Source organism: Hippocampus guttulatus, chromosome 6 (genome assembly GCF_054856545.1).
Source record: "Hippocampus guttulatus isolate MCC_2025c chromosome 6, RoL_Hgut_1.0, whole genome shotgun sequence".
NCBI classification, from domain to species: domain Eukaryota; kingdom Metazoa; phylum Chordata; class Actinopteri; order Syngnathiformes; family Syngnathidae; genus Hippocampus; species Hippocampus guttulatus.
Window position 1 is genome coordinate 23,115,092 of NC_141266.1, and position 18,813 is coordinate 23,133,904.

The 18,813-nt window shown below is 45.5% G+C and overlaps 1 protein-coding gene across 2 annotated transcripts in view; it reads right to left on the bottom strand.

Annotated features, from left to right (window-relative positions):
* Positions 1 to 684: 684 nt before the first annotated feature.
* The window catches only part of LOC147204229 (nectin-2), a 103,774-nt gene continuing 85,645 nt past the window's right edge, over positions 685 to 18,813 (bottom strand). Inside the window, exons 7-10 of one of the 2 annotated variants that reach the window (XM_086112838.1) lie at positions 2,475 to 2,610; positions 2,318 to 2,378; positions 2,072 to 2,155; positions 685 to 1,448 (exon numbers count right to left, since the gene is read on the bottom strand). In XM_086112838.1, coding sequence (XP_085968964.1) covers positions 1,230 to 1,448; positions 2,072 to 2,155; positions 2,318 to 2,378; positions 2,475 to 2,610 — 500 coding nt within the window. In that variant the 3' untranslated portion in view covers positions 685 to 1,229. Of the gene's footprint in view, positions 1,449 to 2,071; positions 2,159 to 2,317; positions 2,379 to 2,474; positions 2,611 to 18,813 lie in introns of both variants that reach the window. The other variant, XM_086112837.1, reaches the window with a different exon arrangement.

Below are 18,813 nucleotides of genomic sequence, written 5' to 3' on the forward strand. Positions count from 1 at the left end.
CCGTGCTATGCATCGTCTTGAAACCTGACTGGAAGACCTCCAAGATGTTATGTTCATCCAAGAAAAATTTCAACTGCATGTGCACCACTTTTTCCAGAATTTTGGAAATGAAAGGCAGTTTGGAAATGGGCCTGAAACTTGACAGCACATCTGGATCAAGACCAGGTTTCTTGATCAAGGGTTGGACCACAGCATGTTTAAACTGTGTTTAACTGCTAAACACAAGATAATGAATCCCCTCAAACCAGACAACGTCAAATTCCTGATCGAACTTTCTTTGACAGTAAAGACCTGGTAACGAACAAGTTATTTTAAGATTGCCACCCGTCCCGTGAAATACGGAATCGTCCTTTAATTGAGAATCAAATGTTGCTTCCGGTATTGAAGTACTGTACTGTAATAAGGGGCGTGTTTGGACCGTATTTTTCTAATTGTCCCATGCGTCTGTCACACACACACACACACACACACACACACACACACACACACACACACACACACATACACACACACACACACACACACACACACACACACACACACACACACACACACACACGCGCGCGCGCGCACACACACGCGCGCGCGCGTGGTCACTGAATTTACCACTAGTGAGCAAAATAAAATACATCAAATATTAAAGCATTGCAATTTTTCGGGACAAAAAAAAATCATGGCACAGTGTTTTAAAAAAAACTAAAACATTTATTGAATCGACATAAGCTCTGGAAAAATCAATAGGAGATTTTTCTTAAAAATAAATGATGATTTCACAACATCAACACATGCACTAAAAATACTACAAAGAGCGGGTGAGGAGGGACTTTAAAATGATTGACCCGTTTAATCAGGAGAGTAGCGGGCTTTGCTAACTTTAGAGGGAACTAATCCTTCACTACAGAGGTGGAGATTGTGTCAGATTTCAATGCCGTAATCCTGATTTACCCTGTTGTCTGTGTCATTATAACGGCAGTTAAACGAAAGTACTTCAAAAAAAAAAAGTAACAGATACCAATGACCATCTCCATTTGTTTCATCCAATTGGATGTAACATGAATCCATGATAAAATCTACAGTTGAAAATCCCCAACATTCGCCTGAAAAACTTGATTTTGTACTTTTGCTGGCTCAAAATGCTGACATTGACAACATCAACAACAACATTTTTCAGGAAGTTCACATTCTCAACTCACAAACAGACACACATTTCTGTACAGTGGCACGTCTGCTTACACAAACATGGCAGAAGACACAAAGCTGTCCCCCCGGCTGACGTCGGCATCCTGACGGTACTCCTGGGACTCGTTCCGGCTGCGCTCGTAGAACGGCGGCGCTTCGCCGTTGCCAGGGTCGTCCCACCCGGAGGGCGCGGCAGCGTAGTAGTGCACCCGCGCCCCCTCGCCGCCGCCGTTGTCGTCGACCTCGTTGCCATTTGAAGCATCCAGGTCCTGTGACACATTGACACACATATTTCTGCGGGGGTAAAAAGCAGGATTCAAGAGGATGTGGGCTTTTGCTTTTCATTCTTCATCTTCATCTGTCAGTTACACCATGGGGAATTATAGTCTGCCACCATCTACTGGTCAACAGTGAAACTGCACCCCAAAAAACGGGAAGCAAAACAAAATGGTTATAAATTGTAAACATGCAAAAGAAAAAAAAAACAGCAAAATAGCGAGACCATGAAGCAGGAACATGGAATGAAGGCGGATGAGGGCCGCAGCCATTAAAAATGTTGGCTATTAAATATCTTACTGAAAATTCAATCGATTTAGTGGCGTCATGGCAGATAAATACAACAGACATACTTCTGCTTGGTGAAAGAAGAATGATGAACACGGAAGAGAAAATAAAATGACACATGGCAATGAGCGACCAACTGGTTTTCACGTTGAGGTGGTCAACATTTCCGAGCAAAGTATTTCTTCTCTCGAAATATTTTGCCAGTTCCAAAAGCACATTTGAGTAAACCTGTTTGGTTAATAATGGATCAGGAGGAACTGCGTCAGGCTTTTGGCATCCGAGTGTGCAGAGTCTTGGAGTTGTTTTGGCTTGCGTGTGTTATTCTCACTGTGACTGGCTCTGCATCCTGAGTTCTGTAGTATTGCTCATGTAGGAGGCGCTCCTCGGCAGCTGGGGCGTTATTGGTGGTCACCTGCTGCACACACACACACACACACACACACACACACACACACACACAGAGTCACCTTTGAAACATATGACAACACAATGCTCCTCCATCTCATTTTTGAATGACATTTTCATGTGTTACACTCATTACAATCCCTCGAGGGAACATGCAAGAAAGACTCACTGGCCGAATAGCGGTGTTGTTTTTCTTCTTGGGCGGCGGGGGCTTGTGCTTGGGCGGGCCGCTGCAAAACACGAATAGTTTTTTTTAAATTTTTATTTTTCCCCCGCCCCAAGCGGCTCACAAAAAGTGGGAGCGAGGCATGACACCCAACACTCACTCTCCGTTGAGTTTGCCGGCGCGATGTTTGCGGTACATGGCGACGGCCGTGCCGATGATGGCCACGATGAGGATGACGCCGATGATGGCGCCGATGATGCTGCCCGTGGTGGCGCCTTTCTCGGGAAGGCGTGTGCCTGAGGAAGAACAGAGAATCGTTCATTCAGCTCCTTTTTAATTACAGTTTGTGCATTATTATTGAAATGTACTTTGTTGAAATAAAACCACAACCTCGTTTTCAGTGCACAGGTCCACGGCGCTATTGTAATATCTTGTTCGTCATGATGGTAGCACTTGAGAGTCAAATATTTTTTGAGGTGGTATTGCGCGTAGAAAGATTGAGGATCAAGTCATGGAAGATAAAGAATATATGCCTGCGATTATCGATACAGTATGCGATCCAGCTACCCGTGTTTCTCCACCGTTTGTGTGCAAGTGAACCCCGGCCGACGCGAACTGCGAGCATGTCAATTGCCATTTTCCGTTCCAGCATTCACATTAAGCAAGCGGGCCGTCCTTAAGGCAGTGTTATTAGGTTGTTTTAAGTACACAAGGTGCAATTCTCTTCGTTTTATGTTAGGCAACTCTAATTAAACAGCCTGAAGCCTCATTTATTTAGATGAATTGTTCACTAATTGCCAAAGTGCTGCTTGTTGTTAAGTAAGCCATTTACACACGCTTATGAACTATCAAATGTCATTACAAGCCTAGTTCTCAAGAATCGCTTAATAAGGGTGCCCTTATTAAAAAAAAAAAATCGATCGTAAAGACTCTCAGCCTGCATTTGGTTCCACTAAAAGTACAAGTGTTCTCAACCCCCCCCCCCCCTACACACACACACACACACAGACACACATGCAATGAATATCGACGTTGACAGAGTGATGTCATTAGGCGGCATTCTTCCCTGGGGGATTATGCAAATGAGGAAGCGATTAAAGGGCAGAGAAGACTTGATGATGACTTGACTGGTGCAAACTGTGTTCCTGCTAATTGGATAGGACATGGTTTCGACTTTTTGTGCTTGTCTAATTTCCTTTCTCTTCTTACCATACACGTCTTCTACTCAAGGCATTTTTTTTGCACACATTCAGAAGTGTCTTCAGGTGCGTTGCTCCTAAAATACTAGATTTGTGCACTTCAATGATTCAATGAACAGAATTTTTTTTTTGTACGGTCTCATTTACTGTCATGCAAAACACATATTTACATATCTTGGTGGGGAAAAACAACATCACGTGTGTTCATACTGTATCATCAGAAGCACATATCCCAAATGTCCCCATTGCGAGACTGACAGGCTTAATCAATTCGATTAAATGCATAATATTATGCAGCATAGAACAAATGTGATTTATTTATTTACACCTTAGATCAAAGAACACTGACGACTACACTCAATAGGATGTTGATAAACCACATTCGTTGTCAAGCTTTAAGAAGATATTAACGCAATGTAATCTGATTTAGGAAAAAAAAAGTATTTCTTCACAATAACAAAAATGAAAATGCAATTAATGGCCTTTTTAAAAAAAATCTGATTTATGAAATGGTGAAAAGTAAAAGTACCACGTCTGATTACATACACTAAGACTGTATACAAAGAGTGAAAATAAAATAAAATAAACGATTAAAAAGATACGTGGTCCTTCTGTCTTAAGTGTCTGTCGGTCTATGTTTCGATTGAAAAGATTTGTATTTTGCATTGTAAGGGCAAAAACAATCATTTCAACGAAGCGGTGTTTTTGTTGCCGTCATCGAATGTAGTGTCGGCCACCGTCCACATGGCGGTGCTGCGCCTCCTTAAAATACAGCCCAATCGCTTACTGTGAAGGGTTTGCTTTTGGATTTCAGTGTGATTGCGCCTCATTGCAACAATTGCCTTTTTTTTTTCACCCCAATACGGAAAACCACCATCCACCATTTTGGCTCCTGATATGCTTTTCACCCATTTTGAACCGACTTTGTGGCCGGCTCTTTATCTCAACAGTCATTATCCGGCCCGCAGTGTCATTGTGCGGCTCAGTGAGAGGGACGCTGAGAAGCGCTCCCGCCTCTTTGATAACCTCTGCCAGGGAATCCTGGAGGCGAGGGAGCACGACCAAGGCCAATTTACAACATGTCAACGTGAACCGGGTGCGCCCTCCGCTCGTTCCTACTTAATAACAACGCATTGCACTTTGTGTGTGTGTGTGTGTGTGTGTGTGCGCGTGTGTGTGGGCATACCTGGATATACACTTCCTGCATGCACCCCCATTACACGGTAACTACAAACTGCAATTCCCCTCAGAAATACCGTATGGAATTATGTATCTGGAAATGCCAGGAGACGCCGCTGGCTGAGCTGAAATGAATTCATGACTCATAAATCTAGAATTGTTTATTTTTTTTTCCCCAATCGCAACATATTGTATCCTCACATCCTTCCATGCCTGTCAGGTGGATTCTTCGCAATGATGCCTCGAAAGAATTCAAAACTTTGGAGGTTTGGATAAACAGATCACGTGAGGCCGCGGTGTGTGTTTTCCTTGAAATGAATAGAAATTGATTGCATCCGTTGCAGTATCCCTCCCCAAAAGACAACAGAAACGCTTGTCATGGATTTTTAGGATTGTACTTCATTCAAACATTTGTCATGATTTAGTGCCGCCTTCCAATTAATTGCGCTGCTCCTTCTGGTGTGGCCATCTTGGCCACCAGGAGGCCAAGATGTGGAGCCATGCAGACCAAAACAAAACAAAACAAAACATAAACAACGATTCTTCTACGACTGCTACTTTAAGTCACTCAGTAAGACGCTGTAATGTTAGTCATTTTCACAGATGTCTGTATTACATGCGCGCGCGCGCACACACGCATTCGTGCATGTTTTCACAAAGTCAAATATTACAGAGAGCATTTTTCTAATGAAAATAAAACAAGACAAAATGAATTCTTGGGGGAAGGCCGGAACGGATGAGCGGCATTTCTGTTGTTTTCAATGGCAAGCGATGATTTGCATAACACGAAGCGCCTGTTGTATTGCATCACGGCCGCCGGCTCCGACGTCGACACAAACGTGCGGCTCGGACGAGAGCCCCCTTTCACAATCTTGCGCAACAAACCCTGCCCCGTCGCACACGCATGCGTGCATGCATATTTAATAGGTAGCGGGGAAAAAAAAACCCAGAAGAGGGAGAATGCAGCAGCACTCCAGACAGAATCAAGTCGTGTTGTTTGTGTGGACAAAGTTCACATTCCAAGCGAACAAGTGAAAAGGTCAGCGGTGCTCCTCTGGGCGGATCAATGTGAGGAGCGGCCTGTTAGTTACACATGTATACCTTCCCATCCGTCCTCGACGCCCTGACCCGTCACTCAACCATACACTCTCTCGCGCTTCCCACGGGGCCCAGAGGAGCTAGTGGTGGTCGTGGGGAAGATGGAGTATTAAAGGAAGAGGAGATGAGGATGGATGCTTGGCTGCAAGTGTCGCAAACGAACGCAGATCCACTTGAGCGAGTTGAAAATGCTGCCAGGTTGTTTGACGTTTGGATGTCAAGCAATACATCAATGTTTATTACTACCTCCGGCGTTCCAGGAGGTCATGCCCTCCCCCCCCCAACCCCCACTCCCCTCTCTCTCTCTCTCTCTCTCTCAGGATTTCTTGATCCGATAACTGGTTGCATAGAAGTTATTTAATGTGGATTTCACACAAGAGGTACATACACACCGCACCGTGTGACCGGTTGACAAACCAACACACCAAACGAACAACATATCAACCGCTTCACCGGCAAAATCAACTGACCAGCTTGGTCAGCCAACCGACCAAAGAATCAGACCAAGACTGAACCACGAAGCAACCATCCAATGGGGCTAATCGACCCAACGACAAATGACTCACTTCCTGTACCTGCAGTTCAACATGTTGAGATCACCGTGACCTGGATGACTAAAAGTCTTCCCACACCAAAGCACTCGATGACTCAAACGTCGAAGGCCGCTGTGAAATGAGCGACAAATTATGACTTTTCCACTTTGTACTTTTTATTTGCTAAACGACGACAGTGGACACTCTTGTTGGATGACCTCAAAGTTCGAGCGAGGATGAAACACTCAGCCAGAGAGGGACTCGTTGGCAGATGAGTGGAGGGGAGCCGACGGGGGTCCGCGGAGTGGAGTAGAGTTCTGGAGAACAAAAAAGTGTGTGTGTGTGTATGTGTGAGAGAGCTGATGCAGACGCAGAGGCAAGCCAAATGAAGGCTGTGATTAAGAGGCTGGCTCCAGATAAGCACAGAGGGATCTCCCTCCCCCCTACCCCCCCCCCCCCCCCCTCTCCCCCCTGCACAGCTGCTTGTCCGCTTGCCTTGACTGCTCGCACACACCAAAGCATGAACGTCAGGAAGTGGCAAGACCAAAAATCTTCCGTTCTTTCTCGATCCCGCGACTCCTGGGCAGGACAACGATAAACATGCCCGGCTAGCCTGTACAGCCCTTGGATAACCCACCCCCCCCCATCCCCCCCCTCCCCAAATGCTGCTATAATTTGGGATTTTGCCTGTTTTGGTGGAGTAATACATCGGCGCAAATCTGCGCCGTCTCCCCGTGCATTTCTTATCTGCCGTGCCTAACAAGTGGAGATAAGCCTGTTTTTATTACCCTCCCTGACCTCCTCCACACATACAAAAAAAGTTTGCACTCCGAAATTGCCATTCCTTTCACACTCGCCGCGCATCCATCGCAAAAAAACTTTTCGCCAGATAATGTGGCTGCTTTTGGCTTAAGAGATTAGGTGCTTGATGGGGAGAGGACCCCCCCCCCCCCAAACAATCCCACTGTAGCCAAGATCAATTCCTAATGGGTTGGCTTGACTTTTTAAAAGGGACAGTCGGGCAAAAAAACCAAAACCAAAACAATTCTCCGAAAGCCTCGGGTGACCTCTGGGACGGGGCCGGAAAGGCCACGTGGCGGTGACGCTTTGGGATTGTCCGGCTTCGTGTAAATCCCTTCCCCGGGTTACTCTCTGCACAGCACGCTCGTCAAGAAGACGAGCAGCGTCTGTTTAATTATATACACCCGCGCCGTTTGATCATCACCAACACCATTAATGTGCAAGATGGAGCAAACACTTGCTTGATTTGCTATTCCCTTTCAAAATCTCCTCCTTTTTCTTCAGATATGTACATCCAAGTAAACTTTTCGCAAAGAGACATGACGGAGTTTTATTTTTTTAGTGTGGGAGGGGTGGGGGGCTGTTTTTTTTAACTCTTAAAAATTCCTTCAAATATGTCATCCTCCCAAAACTGCTGCGCATAAAATTGTTCATATTTTCTCCCCACTATAAACCAGGCGTTCTTTTTAAAGCACGTCAGCCTGAAATATAAATAAAGTCTCACGTTCGATGACAGCGTGGACATCAAGGGTGATTCATCCAAATGTATATTGCTGATTAATCAGGGTTTTTAAAATTTTTTGTCGATTTTTTTTTTTTTGGGGGGGGGTTCATTTTTTCCCCCAATGCACCTCTACAGGCACCAATTATACGGAGATTTCTGCTGTTTGCGGGGCGACCGGGTCCTCTGTCCTCGTGAATGGGGGGGCTCCACCGTGTAGTTTTAAGTTGTACTATCGCCATTGACCACTAGATGGCAAAAATGGCTTCAATGCACCTGCAAGTGTGATATACTGCCGCCCCCCCACCCCCACTACAACGTGAGTGGGCCCTTTTGCAAATTTGTAATGACTTGCAGGACAAAGATTTTGTGCGAGTTGATTTTGAAAAAAAAACCCACTTAATTGCACTTCGTGTTGGTTTGTCCTTGAATAGCAATTTTTTTTATGCAAGACTTGAAACAACCCCTGCCTCGGCATACTCCTGTTAAGGTAAAAGTGAGATTAAAAATGAGACTTTTTGTCGGTAGGATTCAAAGCGGCCGTTTTTTTTTTTTGTGTAGCTTTAGCCTTATTTAAAGGACACTTTTCCCATTCTCACTTTCTTTTCAAATGAAACTCCTCTGGCAAATCGCACCTCAATTCATTCCAAGGAACTACAACGGCTTGAAAACCGTACCCAGACACAAAAACGTCCCTGGGATCTTCTTTCCCATAGTGAGTGAGAGGCGATCACGCGACCAGCGCAGCGCCTGGAGATGAGATTAGGACAGAATAAATTGATGGCCTCTGAAGGAGATTAAGTCAAAGAACAGCGCGTGTAATCTCATTGCTCACTAAGAGAAATCCTAGCCTTTGGATTTGGGAGGTTAACTGGGCACAACCCTTTGCAAATCTATTGATGCTGAGCTGGGCCGCGGTGCGAAGAATGCGGAATAATCGGCCGCACGGAAAAGCAGCAGTTTGGGTGCGGAGCGTGAAGAAAAAACAGAATACGCGAAGCGAGCGGAGGATCTCGCGAGCCGCCGCGTCGACAACGGCGCACGCTCTTAAATTATTCACAATCAATGCATGTGCTGCAGTGCAGATAGTTGCACTCGCCTCACGTTTTTGACATTTTGACTTGAGACAAAAGTAGAGGGACAACGGCCAAGTTGTACTGCTGTGAGTCTACTGACTCCGCCTCTCGTTTCATCTTAGCAGCCCTTGTTGAACGCGTAAAGAAAAAGATTTTGAATAGGAAAAAGGTTCCTGTCCATCCACGCACATTGTGCTGTTCCTTCCATCTGGTGTGCGCAGTTTGGCCAACAGAGGGCGGTCACAGCTCCTGAGTAAGCTACAGTAATAGTAGTTCTTTGCAGAGGATAAAGAATATACACTCGCAGGCATTTTTGATTCGCCTGCACATGTTGTGCTGCCATTTCTGTTTCAAGGGTAAAACTCGTCCATGGTGTTTTACATTGTTTGTTAGCATTAAGCTAACTTGTCTATGACAAAAGCAAAACAGGGAACTACAAAGAAAAAAAGCAAAACACATCTAACCAGACACCCAATGTACTCTTCTGGTTTGATGCCCTAATTTGAAACCCTAACGCGAGTTTGAAACCCTACTTAGAAACTAGTTAGCTAGTTTAAAAAATATATATATTTTCGCTTTTGTTCAGCATTCAGTTATCAGTGTCAATATTAGCATCATTTTAACTGAGGGTGCCATATTCATCTCTTCTGATTCGCGAACAAGTAACAATGGATGGATCTCATTTCGGAACATTCCTCGCTCCTCGACGCTTAGGAACCGACCTGGACGTTGTTCTCACGGCGTAATGTTAGGAGCATCTCAATTGTCTTCAATACACATCAAAGTTCAAGGCTCGAGCAGCGAGGAGGAGCCAGCGGCTAGCTAAAACAGAGCAACACACGGCTCAAATGCTGAGCAGATGTTGCTGGCTGAACTGAAGTCGAGCGAGGTACGCTGAGGTCTGCACAGCTACGAAATCTATGGCAGGGGTCCTTTTGTGTTTTTTTTGTTTTTTTTCTTTTCCCATTTTTCTTTATTTATTTTTTGTGCCGCAGAAAGCCAAAAGAAAAATCAAAACTCAGACCGGATCTAATGATGCTGGCCAAATTGAGCTCTTTTCATTTCATTCGTAATCAGCTGCGATGACACGCTTTTTAAATCCACTCAGCCAACAACACCGAGCTGGCCTTGTCTTGCCTACATGAGGGCAGCATCATTTTATTTTATTTTATTTTTAAGCCGCGTGGTAGTAATGGGGAGACACTCTTTACATGATGTGTGTGTGTGTGTGTGTGTGTGTGTGTGTGTTGCTGGGGAGACAGTGTGTTGACTGCCACAGTGCATCAGCACACTTGGTTGCCTTGGGAGAAGGGAGGATCTCTCTCTCTCTTTCTCTCTCACACACACACACACACACACACACAAGGTCGCCGAGTGCCTCTGTCTGTCGATATTTACAGTCCACTTTGCGCGGCCGTAAACAAATGCACAGAAAAAGAGAGTAAGCAGAAGGGGGGGGAAGTGGAAGAGCTGTGGCATGAGTCAAATGTAGCCACTCAAGGTTTGCAAAGGACACCTACACACACACACACACACACACGCATACACACACATATTGAAGCTGCTGTCATCCACAGCTAACGCCCTAATACTCACATGGCACCCCATCCCGCCAGGCCCACCGCTTAAAGGCACATGCAGGTAGACACACTACAATACATACACGATTTTCTATGCTCAGAATATTTTTTTTTTTTTTGTGTGTGTGGCCCGGTGGTCCAGTGGTTAGCACGTTGACCTCACATTGCAGAGGTCATTCAATTCCAGCCCCGGGCCTGCGTGGGTTTTCTCCGGGTACTCCGGTTTCCTCCCACATTCCAAAAACATGCATGGAGCACTCTCTGAAATTGTCCCTAGGTGTGAGTGTGAGCACGAATGGTTGTTCGTCTCTGTGTGGCCTGCGATTGGTTGGCAACCGGTTCAGGGTGTCCCCCGCCTACTGCCCCAAGACGGCTGGGATAGACTCCAGCACCCCCCCCGAGACCCCAGTGAGGATAAAGCGGGTCCGAAAATATCGGAATATATTTCAATGTGTTCAGAGTCTGAGGTAAAGGTTAAATTTAGGATGCCCCAACACTACTTCATGAGTACTTGCATATGAGTATTCACCAATACCAAGTAGCAATACCTGGCCATGCTGTTACGTCTTGCGTTTGGAATTCAATAGCATTTATGGAAATAGTTTTGAATACATTAAATGACAGCAGTTAGCTTTGTGAAATGATACGGAAAGCAAGACAGATGATAGAATACGTCTGCAATCGGATTTGACTGACAACAACAAGACATAACTTCTCTGTACAGCCCCAAAGATAAAAGATGACAGGAGGAGCGTAAAGGAAGAAGATTGATTCATTCTCCGAGACGCATACTCGGGTAGAGTTTAGTACACACAACAAGAAACAAAAGGAAATCTACACTGTCAATGGCCCAAGGTTAGAATATCATCCAAACACGACTGTGCTTAATGTATTTGGGGACTGGAAAAAAAAAAATACATATCGAGCATTGCAGCTTTCAATTGCGTTCAGTCATAAATTGCATCCACTTCAAGACCATTTGTCTGTCACTGTATCTTTTCTTTTTCGGCAGGAGAACAAACAGCATTAGGCCAAGATAAAAGCTTCAAAACACCAATTTGCAGTATGCCTTTAAGGTTACAAAAGGAAATCAAGCATAACAACGAGGAGCATGTAGCTCGGTCTCCTTAGCATTCCTTGTTTGAACCATAAAGCCCCCATTCCACTGAGCGGCAAACAATTGCAAGTGTTTTCGAAGGCAGCGAATGTTGCGTTCACTTCAGGGTTCGTTCAAGGTCGCAATAGTTTCTGTGATTTTTTAAAAAATTCCCTTACGGCAAGCAAAGCACAGATGAACGTTTCCACAATGTCTAGCGCACATTTTCGGCCTTGAAAGAACCTGGACGAGCCTTGACATGAACGCGTACTTTTTTTTTTTTTTTACCTTTGCCAACAGTTGGAAATGCTTGCCCCTCATTGGGATAGGGACTTAACTAGTAATTTGGCCTTGTAACATGACCGTTTCGGCAAAATGCACGTTCATTAACTCATTCAGTACCAGCCAATTCTGGACCAAGTCTGAAAAGACGTTTAAATACGTCTTTGGGAGTGAACGAGTTAATATGTTGTGTGGACCCGTTCCGTTTTGTTTGTGGTGGTGACACTCATTCATTCGCTCACTTTAAAAATATTGTTTCACAGTACTGCATTTTTCACACGCGGCAAAGCATTTTTTCGGCTAACTTTGCTCCTGAAAGTTGGCGTCCTTTCGCCTCGATATTCTGAGTAAAGGCCAATTTCACAATGCCAATTAAGTGGTAAGGGCTCATTTATGTTGCGTGCTTCATTTCAGTGGGCAAAGTTAGCAACAATGGTTCATTTCATTGAAAATGTTCAGGTAGCGTGTTCAATGGCCGCGATGCTGAATTGGACCCGCTAACGGGTCAATTCTTGCCTCCGGGCCGTTTATGTTTGACATTACTGGCTTGAGTGCCTAAGATTGCAGACCTGTTTTTCTACCCGCTCAGCCTCCAGGCACCATGTAGACAGTGAGGAGTAGCGTCTGCGTTTACCTGGCCTCCCACCTCTGGCTAAAAGGCACTCTCACCTCATTAGGCGGCACTGAGCCGAGCTCCAACGCCATTGTCCTCTCTCGCGTCTCCCGTCTAACAGCCGGCATGCTGCGCCGTAATAGGGCCGCGGTCTACTCCCCGGCAAAAGCAAGTCATGGCCAATTGGCGGACATGTCATCTTGCAGTCTTGATTCGGTTTTATTGTATCATGCTTCCACACAGTTACGCCTCCTCAAGTGGCGGTTAACCTTAATAACGTCTGCATTGTGTGGCCATAAATGAGTAATCGTCTCTTTCGCGTAACCACGCTGCGGCCGGGGGAAGTCTGCCGTGCGGGAGCGCGGCACGGATGGCTCACACTAGAAAACAGTCGGGACCGTCGGTGTCAAGCGTAATACAGAGACTGGGGCGTATGTGCTTTTCTAGACTTTGTAAGGCTACGTGGACAGCCCCGTACAATATTTTGAGCCTGAGCGCGTTGACATACACCATTCAGGGGCAGTGCTGCGGTCTCCAGCCACCCCACCGGCCACATGTCTCGGGGGGGGGGGTTCATCAACGTGATTTTGGAGCGCAGACAATTAGTTCTGGCAAACTGACGTGTCAATGCGGTCGGCCGCGCTACAGCGAGGGACTTGGATGCTCTGCCACCATCAATTTAGAAAGACCATCAATCAATCATTCAATTTAGGTGTTGATACCAGTGAGCTGCATGCAGGATATGAAAGGATTCTTTCGTAACATTGAAAGTACTGAACATTAATCGAGCTTATTACTTTCACACCTTATCTCACAACCAACCTAGCTGAGAAGTCATTGCTTGCAAAATGTCAGCAAATGTGATCACTTTTCACTTCCTGCTTGTTTTACGAACGCGTTGGTATATGATGAAACTCTGACTGCGGATAGTATGACGCAACAATGACTTTTCGGCCACGTGCGCCGTATCGTGAAGGTGGATCTCATCTTCCGGTTGCTACTTAGTGTCGCTTCAGCCTGGCCACTCCACTGCAAAAGTTCCGGCGACGCCTCTGGCGCCATCCTATTCAGTACGACGCGTAGCACTGCAAACTTCATAATGAACAACAGGTGGCGCTCAGGATCACATTGATTTCAGGACCGCACTTGAGCGCTTCCACTCGACAAAGATTGGTGTGGATTTTTGGTGTCATGTTTTTTTAATCCTGGAGAACCCACGGGGTCAAATTTGGCCCCTATAAATTCGCTACTCAAACGCTACCCTTAAATCCCAAAGGGTCGAATTTGGTCCTAATCGTAAATTAGGATTAAAGCATAACATTTTTGAAAAAAACATATATTTTGGTATTCAGTGAACATATAGCAGTCATTTCATGTATAATTCCTCATTTTCCAAAGAAGAAAAGGGTTCTTGGGTTCTCCAGGATTAACTCCACAGGTACTGTCTAAGTCACTCCTGGGCATATTCACTTCATAACACAAAATCATATCGATTCCATTAGCAGGCTGGAGGGCAGCACAGGAGGCGTTGACTCTTGAACAACTTAAGGAATTTGCGTGTCAAATGGAGCCAACGGCGGCACGCGTAGCGCAACATTTCTTCGCACCATCACGGCGATTGCTTGATGAAACACGCAGCGCTTCAGCTCGTCAAAGAACTTTCATGAATTCAAGAGGTAAGCGTCAAGGCCTTCAATTTTGAAGAAAAAAAAAACATTTCAAAGACTTGCTGACTTTTGATTCAATTTGTCATTCGTCCATTCGCACGTTTACATGTGTCAGGATGTCAAGAAAGTGACGATTACAGCAATTTTCCTGACATTGAGGCTATTTTTTTCAGACTTGTAAAATGCAAGTTCGTGTTGGTTATGAATTGGAGGGGTGATAGCCCGCCTGCGTTATTTAGTCTTGGACTTAGGTTGCACCGCGGACATCGTGAGAGGCATTCCACTGCATCCACAAGGCTGAGGAATGAAATGTGTCACTTTTGCGGAATGCATCAACAGTTTGTCATTGCGTTGGAGGAGGGAAACCGGAGAGGAGATGGCGACGCGAGAGAGATGCGTGGGAGGCAAAGCAACGTTAGAAGACGGCATAAAAAGTGCATGGGCGGCACAAGGAAAATATCTTGACAGCATCAACTAATGAGCTCGTTCGGTGATGGGAGGTAATGATGCACAAATACTTGGATACTGTTCTTAAGTCGACTCTTCAGGTTCCTCTCCTTAAGTATTTATTTCTTTTAAAAAGACTATTTACTTTTACTGCCACCACTTGAAAACAGACGTGCCCTTTCTACAGTTTGAAAGTTGATGAGAGGGAATCGGTTGTGTGTAGAGAGTCAAAAGTAGTATTGCGTATGATTGACAACGGATTCTACTTCCTCATGCACACGGGTGGCCAACTGGCAGCCTATGGAAAAAAGCCACACTTGGAGGGAGTGGCCCTCAAATACGGTAACGGATTTAAACATTTTTATTTTTAACTGCAGTTGAGCAGTTTTAAGTTGTAATGAAAGTGTTCACCACTAGGTGGCAGATATTGCTCAAAAGCACCTCGAACACCAAGGCAAGTGTGATCAGATTTTCAAAATAAAAAAATAAAAAATGGAAGAACGGGACACTACAATTACGCTGGAAATCAAGTCTACAATAAATTCTCACGAGAAAATAGCCACCCATCCATTTTCTCATCCACTTATGTTCACGAGGGTCTTTGGGTACACCCTCAACTTGTTACCAGCCAATCGCAGGACACGCCAAAACAAACAACCATTTGTGCTCACAATCACACCTACGGACAACTTAGTGTTCCATTAACCTGTTGTTGGATGTGTGTTTTGGAACGTGGGAGGAAACCGGAATACCCGGAGAAAACCCACTCAGATTTCAGCTTCTGCCATGTCAATCTAAACTGCCAAGGGCCTTCAAAATGAATCGCGATGGCCGATGTGACTCAAACCATTAGCCGCGGGACTGTGCCTTTCACCAATCGGATTTCAGATTTTTCCTCTCCGTGACGTCTCAACTCTCAACTAAACTGTACACAAAGTGCTATACTTGGAGCAGATATCATATATACAACAATAAAGCAATAAATTAATATTGTAGATAGTAGAAAGCACAAAAACAGCAAAACTAAGATCAAGTCTGAATCATGCGGAGTCAAAAGCCCAAGAATACAAATGAGTTTTGAGACGAGGTTTAAAGATGGGCAGCGAGGGGTATTTTCTGTCCTCTCATTGCTTGGACAGAGCAAAACTTGTTTGGACCAACTTGGACTCGCCACTATTTGAGAAAGATCGGTTCAATACGTTGCTGGAAGGTTTGTATCACTGCAACATACAGTATATGCTAATTAGCTTGAAGCTAGCAGACTGAAAGGCTAAGCTACGTGGTTGTTTGAAATAAACAAGGTGTCATTCTATTTATTTTGTCCCACTATTTGCTAAGTGGGTTGAATTGCGTTCCCCGCTACCATGCAGCGCTTCAATCTCAAATCTGTATTTTATTGACACATTATTTACACACGTTTGATGTTTTTGTCACGCGATTAGATTCGGACACTGATTCTGACTTTGTACGTGGCACATTTGAGTACTGTTCTATTGTGTCTTTATGTAATCTGAAATGTTTTTAATCATAGGGACATAATAGTGGCAGCATGAGGAGCTGAATTAAGTCGGCTAAGTCCCCAATTGCAAGCCCAGGTACCGCCCAGCAGTGGTAAAGGATTAATTTCCATCACGACAGCGCTTAGACTAGTTGAAAAGTCTTGATGAATTCAGGTGGCAAGTGTTCAGGAATTACATTTGGAAAATGAAATACAAGACGTTTTAAAAGATCCGCAGACACGCCGTCATTGGTGCCTGAGCGAGTGGACACGTACTGTCACTTTCCAACACAAAGCCGTCTCACCGCAACCTTGGCTGACTTTGTCGACTGCTCTCATTGATTTTCAGAGTGTGCTGGACCACTTTGCAACGTCAAACAATCTTCAAGTATTTAGGTGTCAAGTCACGCGAAATCATGACAGTTGTACCGTACCGGGCTGACAATGCCTTACACCGGGGGTCGGCAACCCGCGGCTCAAGAGCCGCATGCGGCTCTTTGGCGCCGCCTTAGTGGCTCTCTGGAGCTTTTTCAAAAATGTTTGAAAATGGAAAAAGATGGGGGAGGGAAATATATTTCTACATATATACAGCAAGCGCTGCCTTTATTATAAGGCTTATGTAAGGATTTTATTTTTTTTTGCGGCTCTAGACATATTTGGGTTGCTGACCCCTGCCTTACACGGGCCAAATCTTGTTGTGTTTGTATTTTTTACTTGATGGTCACTGCCTCATGGTGGGAGCTGAGCGTCGTGTATTGGATGCGCGGAGACGGGAGTAGCTGGGAAGAGCGTGCTGGAGTTCATTGGAGTTGATTAAATATCTGCGGCGGGCCTCCATCTCTTATAACTGACATTAATATCTGCCATTTAGGGCCGTTGGAGGGCCAAGCATACACAAGTCCTGCCCCGGGTTACGCCACCAATAAATCTTTTCATGCCAAAATACAGGCCGCAAATCTCATCGGGTTCCCCGTGGGCTCTCACGGTAAACGCAGTGGATTCTGCCCCCACCCAGTTGGCCGCTTTGATGCGCGGGTGGGGCTTCTTTATCCTGCCCAAGCGGGGCCTCGCACGGCAGAGTCCGGAAATCAAAGCCGCAGGTGACCACGCTCAACAACTGAATACGCCGTGCGTCGGAAACAATCTCGAGCGCCTGTCGCCAAGAAATTTCTTCTAGGACCAATTCATTTCGTAAGTAGAGGTACCACTGTACAGGTACAAAGAAAACAAACAAACTGTTTTTCAGGTTAATTTTGGCGGGGGGGGGGGGGGGGCGTGCCAAACCGTCTCCGACACATCTGCGCCTTTTCCAGGCGAATCAGGGCCGGCCGGTGCCAAAATGCCAAGAAATCAATGCAACAGACTTATTTTCTCCTCCTCTCTGTTGCTCTCCAAACCCGGCCTTCTCCTTGTCGTCGATCCCCTCGCTCTTATTTTTTCGTCTCCCGCCCCGGCCCCGTGTTTCGCTCCCAGCCTTATTAAAAATGGAAGCGAGTGTGCGCTGCATATTTAAGACGGCACGGCGGGTGGATTTAAGCGGCCGCCGGTGTTTAGCGTCTCCTTGGGGGAGCTGCAATGAGCCCTTAAGCTGACTCCTCTGAGTGGAGCCTGACTGACTGCTGCACGCGCGCTAAACCTCTAATAATGACTTGTGTACACAAACACACGCACGCACACACACACACACACACACACACGCACGCACGCACGTGGGAGCGTGTGTGTGCGTGTTTATTAGCAGTAGGTGAGCAAAATAGCCGTATCGTGTGTTTACCGGTCATGCTACGCGCATATTAAATCTCAACACTGACATCCAGCCGCGGTACATGCGAGGCGACTTTATGGTTGCGCGTTTTGCTTTTTCTTTGGCTTTGTTGCCGCACCACATCCAAAAAAAAAAAAAAAGAATGACCTCAGACGCGTGACCAGACTGCAGCCTGAACTCACCGGCGATTCAATTTCGCCAGCATCTTATCTGACGGCAGCTCAGCTCCCATCAAAGGACAATTTCCGGCTTCGTCTGTGTTACTTTTTCATTTGGGTTTTTGGCAACACGAGGAGGTCCGCCGACGTCACCGGAATTACCGCCTTCTCTCGATGAAGAGAGGCTCACGTGAACCAGCAGCTCAGCTCACATCGAAAAGAGCTCATTTGGGGCCGTGTTTTTGGCTGTTGTAACACATTTCATTCAATAAGTCAAGAAATTGAGAGCTCATATCGCCGGACTTCCGCCCGACGTGCCGAAAGCAGGAATTAACCAACGTGATTTAAGACAGCAGCTCAGCTGGTATCTAAAGATACGTTCCGGCCGTGTGTTGGGATATCCCTTTTGGCTTTTCCACCACACTAAATGCAAAAAGAAAAAAAAACAGGGACATAGATGATGTCACCAGACTTCAAGCACACGTCAATTTAGCCAGCATCACTTCCAGCAGCTAAGCTTACATCAAAAGATGCAGTTTGGTGTTTCACATTTTCTTGGCTTTTTGTGACCCCCCCCCCCAAATCTAGCTAAATCACATGTACGTGCGGGTCCATTTATCCGGAATCACTTTATTTACTTCCTTGAAATATACTTTGCTTATTCTTTGATTGTTTTGGTCACCAGACTTCAAGAACACAATTTAGCCAGCGACAACCAATTCACTGACTTGTGGGGGACATTTGTCTTCATGGTAACAATTTGCCTGGTCCACACAAGAGAACGTG